The sequence below is a fragment of the Anopheles bellator genome, chromosome 1, assembly GCF_943735745.2.
Source record: "Anopheles bellator chromosome 1, idAnoBellAS_SP24_06.2, whole genome shotgun sequence".
Classification (NCBI taxonomy): domain Eukaryota; kingdom Metazoa; phylum Arthropoda; class Insecta; order Diptera; family Culicidae; genus Anopheles; species Anopheles bellator.
The window spans coordinates 56,687,847-56,696,001 of NC_071285.1; the positions used below are offsets into that span (position 1 = coordinate 56,687,847).

At 47.7% G+C, this 8,155-nt stretch overlaps 1 protein-coding gene across 3 annotated transcripts; it reads left to right on the top strand.

Moving 5' to 3' along the window:
- The first annotated feature begins 349 nt into the window (after positions 1-349).
- Positions 350-7,316, top strand: LOC131205587 (glycerol-3-phosphate dehydrogenase [NAD(+)], cytoplasmic). 3 transcript variants are annotated; one of them, XM_058197744.1, is made up of 7 exons: positions 350-455; positions 555-682; positions 1,246-1,423; positions 3,015-3,594; positions 3,653-3,806; positions 3,875-3,967; positions 6,957-7,316. In XM_058197744.1, exons 2-7 carry the CDS (start codon positions 639-641, stop codon positions 6,970-6,972), a joined length of 1,065 nt encoding a protein of 354 aa, XP_058053727.1. In that variant the 5' UTR covers positions 350-455; positions 555-638; the 3' UTR covers positions 6,973-7,316. The 3 variants fall into 3 exon arrangements, with proteins under 3 accessions (XP_058053727.1, XP_058053725.1, XP_058053728.1); XM_058197745.1 differs by having other exon boundaries at positions 424-444; XM_058197742.1 differs by having other exon boundaries at positions 397-682.
- The last annotated feature ends 839 nt before the right edge of the window (positions 7,317-8,155 follow it).

Sequence of the window (8,155 nt, forward strand, 5' to 3'; positions counted from 1 at the left end):
AAGAAAACGTAACTCCAACCATGCGACTTTATATAATAAACTGCTTAAATATTTTTAAAACATTTTTTCTTCTCCTTTAGTATTGTTGTGTCAGGGACTCTTCGTACAACATCCTGCGAAGGCGCCACGCGATCCTATCCGATTCGCGCCTGATTCCGCTGTCAGTGAGAACCCTTGAGGATAAGAGTTGGGATTTTTGTAGCGCACTGTACGATTGTAGTAACGTAAACCAGAGAAGGAGAGAGGGAGAGAAAAGTTTCTCTCTCTCCCTCGTTTCGTGTTCGGGTTTTCCGTCAGTTCGTGTGGTCGTGAGTTGAGTTGTATTATTTTGTATGTATTAGTTGTAGTTGTAGAACACTAGGATGATAGCACTATTTAGGAAGAAAAAGTCGCATTGTGTTGAAAGGCGTGGAACTAGAAGCTAGAATATCAAGCAGAGAGACTGTGAGAACCTCGTGAGCATACCCCGTGCATCCCTTTGGCCCGTGTTTCTGTTCGATCATTACGATCGATCGTTCGATCGAATTCCTTTTTTCTTTTGTTCCGCCTGCCAGCTTGCAGTTTGTACAGAATCCTTCGGCTGGTCTCGCTCAGCTCGCTGTCCACGGCCATCGTTCTTGTTCCTACTATCGTGCACCATGGCTGATAAGATTCGCGTTTGCATCGTCGGATCCGGAAACTGGTAAGTGGGGTCTACCACTAGAGAGACATAAGTACCCGGAAGGCACCGCGTTGGTTGGCCTTGAACAAACGTGCCGAGATAATGCACCGTGGTGCACCCCCGATGCACTCTCGCAGGAACCGCGCGTTCTGAAATTATCCTTGGCTTGGCTTAGAGGTTGGGAGTTTTCCACGAGCGAAAACCGAAACGTAATCGACAAACGCGGTCCTCGGCATGTTTGGGGTTACGTAAAGAACCATCTCCTAGCGCGGGTCGGGTGCGCGGTTGTGTGATTGTGGGGGCGCATCCGCTGCATTTGCATCTTATCACACACCGCACCGCCGAGCCGAGAGCCGTTTGTTTGCGAATAATGGTGTCGTTGCTGCTCCGAAAATGGACGGATATGGCGGACGACAAACACTGCGCGCCCAAGGTTATCATCCTATTCTGGGACAAGGGATTAATTTTCTTTTGTTTTGCCTACGCCAACGATTCACGCGTCACGGCGCCTCGCGTTCGCACTGCGTTTGTTTACAACTGTCCAATGGGTCAATGTTTTGCTGCAATTTTTTGTGTTTTTGTAGGGGTTCGGCCATCGCCAAGATTGTCGGCGTCAATGCCAAGCGGCTGCCCGTGTTCGAGGATCGTGTCACGATGTACGTCTTCGAGGAGATGGTCGACGGCAAGAAGCTAACGGAAGTGATCAACACAACCCACGAGAACGTGAAGTACCTGCCTGGACATAAGCTGCCCGAAAATATCGTAAGTTTGGCGCTGATGATGAGATGCGGGTTGATTCTGCCGACCGTGGGTGCCGGTGTTTGGGAGTGAAAGTATATTTTTAGTGTGTGTCCGCTTGTATTGTTTTGTCAGGGTGCCAAGCCAGCTGTAACTGGTCTGGGCCCTTCAGAAGCTCTCAGCATTTTCCCTAGCGGAACATTTTTTTTCCTCACCACCCACGGAACATCGTGTGTGCGACCTCCGCCGGAGGGCGCCTCAATGTCAAGACCGCAGAAATGGTAATGAGAAAACTAATAATGCATGCCCCACCACACGCGGTTATCTGAAATGGTCTGTTTACCGTCCGATTGCCGGTGCTGTCGGTTCGCCCGCTTCAAAGTACGTTTTTGTGATGATAAATGGCCGGCCCGAGATTTTCAGGGTTTATCTAATCGCACTTGGACCATTATGAACTGGTGGCCACAGATTGGCCCCTCCAGAAACCCCTGCAAATGGATGGAGTTTGGCATTCGATCTTCGGACCCCTTCAATATGCGCCGCTTTTCGCGGGTCGGATTTATGTTTATGTCACGCCAACATCATAATTGATTTAAACGATCGTCAATATTGGCTTCCTCAATTGTATCGGCACAGATAGGCGCGTCAGCGCGTGCTCACCAGCCACGTGACTGCACGTGGCAGGTTCACGGAAGTGTGTACTGCGTGCACTACGTCTGACCTCAACATTGCCATTGAACGTGCTGAATCATATCCAGTCCCTTTGCGCGCTTTGTGTGTATGCGTTCAAGTGCAACATGCGGCCATTGGTAAGGCAAAATGCATTCTGCCTTCGGCCTGCCTTAGCTTTGGCTGAATTCCACCACTAGCTACGAACCAGTTCCGCGCGCATCTTTTCGGCTTCGGCTCGGACAAGCGGAGTCAATCCGCGTATCGTACCGTGCCGGGCAAGTGAAAGGTTATCACCACCGAACCCGCCGAAGGCCCACGAAGAGGAGGCGTACAAAGTGGACCCGATAACAACAGCCGAACAATGAAATCTTGTTATTTTTGGGCCCCGTTCGTTCGTTCGGAATTTGTTGGCCAAACTGCTTTCTTGCACTTATCATTAACCTTCGAACTGATAGGTTGTCAACGCCTGGATTTTCGACCGCCCAGCGCAGTTTCAATTATGTAAGCGACTCGCGCTACGATTTGAAAAGCGAAACAACGCGGATCGGTGTGCGGAGCGGATGAATGAAAATAGAATTCATCGGCCCCCCCTGGTTCCATTCCAAGAGTGGTGCCACGGGTCATTAGCATCACCAGCGCACGTTATGTTTTTATGTCTTCATGCTCCTTTCGAACGTTTAGGACAACAAAATGCATTAGGTTTACTTGGTTACTCGTTTGAGCAGTGCCGATCGATCTTGCGTGATCGTGTGCGATCGGCATCGTCGTGACACGCACCGCGCACCGTTGGGCTAATCGATTCCTAGTGCGGGTTATTTTTAAACCGGTCAACAGAAGGCGACACAATGGGGGCCACACTGCATTCCATCGTGGTAGATGGCGGGCCTATACTGAAGAAATAAAGCACTTTCCTTTGCTTGTTGTGTCCTCTTCCCTTTTCTAGGTGGCCGTGCCCGATGTCGTTGAGGCGGCGAAGGACGCGGATATTCTCATTTTCGTCGTACCGCACCAGTTCATCCGTGGGCTCGGTGCGCAGCTACTGGGCAAAATCAAGCCGACCGCCGTCGGCCTGTCGCTGATCAAGGGTTTCGATGTGGCCGAGGGTGGTGGCATGGAGCTGATCTCGCATCTGATCACGAAACACCTGAAGATCCCGTGCTCGGTGCTGATGGGCGCCAATCTGGCCGGCGAGGTGGCCGAGGAGAAATTTTGCGAAACGACGATCGGTTGCCGGGACATGAAGATCGCCCTGACGCTGCGCGACCTCTTCCAGACGCCCAACTTCCGCGTGGTCGTGGTGGACGATGTGGACGCCGTCGAGATTTGCGGTGCGCTGAAAAACATTGTCGCCTGCGGGGCCGGTTTCGTCGATGGTATGGGCTCGGGCGACAACACGAAGGCGGCCGTCATTCGGTTAGGGCTGATGGAGATGATCAAGTTTGTCGATGTGTTCTACCCGGGCAGCAAACTGTCGACGTTCTTTGAAAGCTGTGGCGTTGCCGATCTGATCACCACCTGTTACGGTAAGAGTATTAGGAGTCACGTATTTCCCACGGTGTGCTCACCGTACTGTTGTTGCAGGTGGCAGAAACCGTAAAGTTTCGGAAGCGTTCGTCAAGACAGGCAAAACCATCAAGCAGCTAGAGGACGAGATGCTCAACGGGCAGAAGCTCCAGGGTCCGATCACGGCCGAAGAAGTGAACTTTATGCTGAAGAACAAAGGCATGGAAGATAAGTGAGTGTCTGTTTGTCTGCCTGTCGCGTTGTCCAGACGGTCTAATCCGTTCGATCCTCATTTTGCAGATTCCCCCTGTTCACGGCGATTCATAGAATCTGCACCGGTCAGGTGAAGCCGCAAGGATTCCTCGACTGTTTGCGCAGCCACCCGGAACACATGTAAGTCAGTCGATCTTGTCGTTTCTTGTCGCTAAACAAACAGACACGCGAAAAGTGCGTTTCGTCAGGGGGCCGCAATGCAAAGCTAGCGTACAGTCCTCCGCCAAAGGGGTGGACGCAAACAAACCGAACCTCGTGTGTTTTAGTACAAAAATAAAAGGACGCAGTAAAAAGGTTTAGGGCGAGAAGTCGGCAAAGCTGATTACATGTATCAGACATGTTAGTTGTTACTGTTACTGAATGTGTGCAATTTATAGTAGAGTCAAATAGAGAGAACCAAAAGACCCACCACGTGCCTAGCGCTGGTGCCGCGGCCATACCATTTTGAATGGATATTAGGAGCACACCAATCAGACACCAAAAATGGGGCCTCCAAATTAAGTAGAACCACATCGCACGGTATTGACATGAAACTGAATCCCCAGGTCGCGTGTCACGACGATTGAAAAGGCATTGTACTTTAACACCCCGGTTTTGTAGAACTTGCGCCCAGCGGCGTTTGTTGATTCGCGTACGATGTTTACAATTTCCGTTACCTCTATTGCATCCCGATTTCCCGTTCGATTGACGCTTTCACTGTATTTTTATGCATTTTTCTCCCACACGGAACAATAAGCTTCTTTGTATCTTTCATATTTCCTTTCTGTATGTACGGTGCAGACTGCGTTTGTTGATAACAAAATAATCGGATAAAGTGTGTATGTGTGTCTGTACAGTCGATATTCTCTGCTCCATTCATATGGGATCGCGCGAAAGACTTTGAACTAGTTTAATGATAGCGAATGTTGTGCCTAACGAATTAGTCGATTCTGTTGCAAGTTTTAGCTAGAGGATGATGGTAAATAGTTTCTTTTTTTGTTTTGTTATCCTTGTTTCATCACGTATGTGTATTTTTGCTTGTAAGAAGAATGCAAACGGAAAAAAGATCAATACATAATAGTACGTAATACATTTATTTTGTTCATATGGGAACTGGTTTCGATTTTTTTTTCTTTCCACTTGTCCAGCAGTTTGTTTCTTTATTGTTTAGTAGTCATTCTCTTCCATTTTGTACATTCATCGATTCACTTCCCTTTGCCAACTGCTTTCGGGGTTGAGATTCGAATACGAAGCACAAGTTTCTGTTAGTTTGGTTGTGCGGCTCAAAAAATGCTCTACTATGGGACAGTTTAACGGTTAGTGGACAAAAGTGTATTATTACCAAAGATCTCGTTTTAGTTATGCCAACTTGGCTTTGTTTTGTTTAAGCCCTACTTCTTTTTGATCGCCTTTCAAAGATTCTTTTAAATAATGTACGATGTTTTGAATTATTGCCCTTCATGTACAACCGATTTCATTGCAGTGTGATTCGAAATTTACTGTTGTTTTGAAAACGTGAATCCTCCCGAAGAAGTGTGCTGCATGCTGCTGATGCTTTCAAATGAAGATCAATCCCTTTCAAGCTTTTTTCTTATTCATAACACACGCATTTGCACGCTCTGTGTTATCTGTATTCCATTGGCCTTCTAAGAGTCGTCATTTTGCTTTTTACTTCAACTTTTGGTTCAACTGGTCCTTTTGATCTATTTTCGAAGGAGTAGAAGAAAATGGTCCATCGACCACTAGTTTTACCTTTTTTTGTTTTTCTTTCTCTGTTCCTTCGTTTTAGGACACCAAACCTGGCAAAGCTTTAGGGACCTTCATTCCCAGCCAGAGCCATTTACTGTCCCAAAACTAACCGATCACAGCCTAAAGCATTCCAAATGTAGCGCAAACCGCAACACTAATCACACATACAGACACAAACCAATGATCATCCATCCAACAACAACAAGAACAACAGACAGTTCATACAGCAAACGGGCCATAATGAGTGTGGATAACAGAAAACCTGTGTAATAACTCTCTTCCAAGCGATGCCAGAGCATTGCCAACACGCTTTTTTCGGTTGTGACATTTGTGAGATATCGATAAGTGCTTTGCTTAACTTTGGGAGAAGCCTAACCAAATACCAAAAAGTAAAAACAGCATAAGCTTGTACATTCCATTGGAATCTTTTTGTATTAACCGACTGAACCACAAGCTTAACCACTACGGACGGTAGGGCGCAAACGTTAAGCAACTGATTGGCTACACATTCCCGTGTTGGGTAGCAGAATGTAAATGGCGAGGAAAAATGGCTTTTCTCGGTAAATGAAGTAGTTTGTGTGGTACCAACGACTAACTAATAACACTTCCGAACAGATGTGTCCTTCATTCGCTTCCTAACCTCATTCGGTAGCTATTGTGGAGACCACTCACAGGACAACCGATAACTAGACAACGTTGTCCAGTGTCCAGTGTCTCTGGGGTCTGGTTTGTAGAAAAAAAGTGATTCCAGCCTCCCCTGGTGATGAAGTTCGCAAATTTGGAAAGTGAATAAATAGCAGAAAACAATAATTGGAAATCGATTGGTGTTCAAATTGTTGAGAAATTCAAAGTCAAACAAAACAAGTGTGGGCACTACACTCTGTGCCTGCCGCCGGTATTGATTGTGTGTACCATTCTTGTTGATCGTGTTGGATTTGCAAACGGTTTTCTCCGTCCTGTGTTTGGTAATTCGTCTTCTCCTCGTGTGTACTGTTGTTCCTTTGTGAATTAAAGCACTTTTCCAGGTTTGATTTCTGTATTCTTCGGTTTTGTAATCATGTTTTGCATCATCATGCTCTGCACCGTTCGAATGTGTCTTTCATCCTCAGTTGCCCGCGTAGTCCGGCCCTAAAGTTCGTTAAATTGTGTCTCTGTTCCAACAATGCACCTTTCCTTGTACAAGCATACGCACTTGAGTGTGGGTAGGATAGTGCATATTCGTAATTCTGTTTCGTGTGCCACTAAGGTAAGTACCGTCTCTCTCGGCTGTGATAATAATCCTCTCTTTTTGCACCATACGCTGGCGACGCGTGAAACTGGGCTCCTGTTTTCCCTCCGTAGAATTAAGGAACCGATTCTACCATTATCTGTGTCGTTATAGGCAAACGTTCTCTTAAGATGATCCTCGACTGACGACGGATTCGGGGATGATGGAGGGTTTTGGGCGCACACTTCTGTGCCCTAGTGTGCCCGGCGTTTTGCCACACCAATGGGCGATCCATACAGGAAATTTAGCAAAATTTTCCACCGGAGTGTAACAATGCGCATGCGAAACGCGAAACCATCTCGCCACGTCCGGGGCCATCCTCCGCGCGCGGACGCAATAGATTCGAATTTTGAGCCAACCAATTTTAGAACATACTTATTTGATAACTGTTATTCTAGGAATTGCTAAAAGACGTGTACATAGAAATCCAAATAAATTCGAAATAGTTACGATCAGGAGGATCATTTTGGTGCATGCTGTTGTTTCGTGTGCTTCGTATGTGTCCGAATTTATTCCGTGCAACTTTTCAAATCCGAAACCCCGTTGTAAACGAGCAGCGGTTTTCTCCAGCTGCGGCGCGGAATGACAGCTGGAGCGTGAGCTGTCAAGCGCGAGCTGTCAGGCGCGGAGCAAAAAGTGAGAGCTGAAAAGTGAGATCTTCTGCTTTGTATGGAATCTGCGGTCCGCGAAGTCGTGTGTACCATGAAGTGGTGGCGACTGAATCCTTGAAGACAGAAAAAACGGTACGCTGATTCACTGCCATTCGTTTTTCGCCCCCGGAATCGCTATTTGTGTCGAGTTTTTGGGACTGTGATTTGTCACGTGCTGAAATTTATAGTTTGCCGAACGTTCTCGCCTCCGAGGAATTGCGACACACGGAAGTGAATGCCCGTGAATCGAGAACAACAGAAAACGACAAGTGCAGAGTGCACATTCGGGCGCACTGTTCCGTGTGGACGTGTGAAATCATTGCAAGCAATCCGAATGGGGCTGACGGCCAAACGGGCGACGGGTTCACAGGATACGCGGCAGACTCCGGGGCGGCCAAGCTTGCTTTGTGGCAGTGTCGGAATTGAAGTTAAGGCAGGCAGCAGCAGTGTGCTGGCATTTTGTAATACCCCCAAACGAAGTAGGCCTCCATCGTCGCCGTAAGTGACTGTGCGTAACACACCATCGTCGAAAGGCTCCACCGAACGGGCGGACGAAAAGCAAGATGGCGTGTGCTGGAGCCCCAATAAATCCTATCCAGCGGGCACGAGTGCCAGTAGCTGGCCATTGTATCGCCCCAGAGTGAAGTGTGTGCTCCGCTCTCT

What these genes read in the sequence shown, in the direction of transcription:
- LOC131205587 (XM_058197744.1), top strand. Translation starts at nt 639, where the DNA reads ATGGCTGATAAGATTCGCGTTTGCATCGTCGGATCCGGAAACTG. An exon ending in ATCGTCGGATCCGGAAACTG is followed by an intron (nt 683 to 1,245) that starts GTAAGTGGGGTC and finishes GTGTTTTTGTAG; the next exon opens with GGGTTCGGCCATCGCCAAGA. An exon ending in ATAAGCTGCCCGAAAATATC is followed by an intron (nt 1,424 to 3,014) that starts GTAAGTTTGGCG and finishes TCCCTTTTCTAG; the next exon opens with GTGGCCGTGCCCGATGTCGT.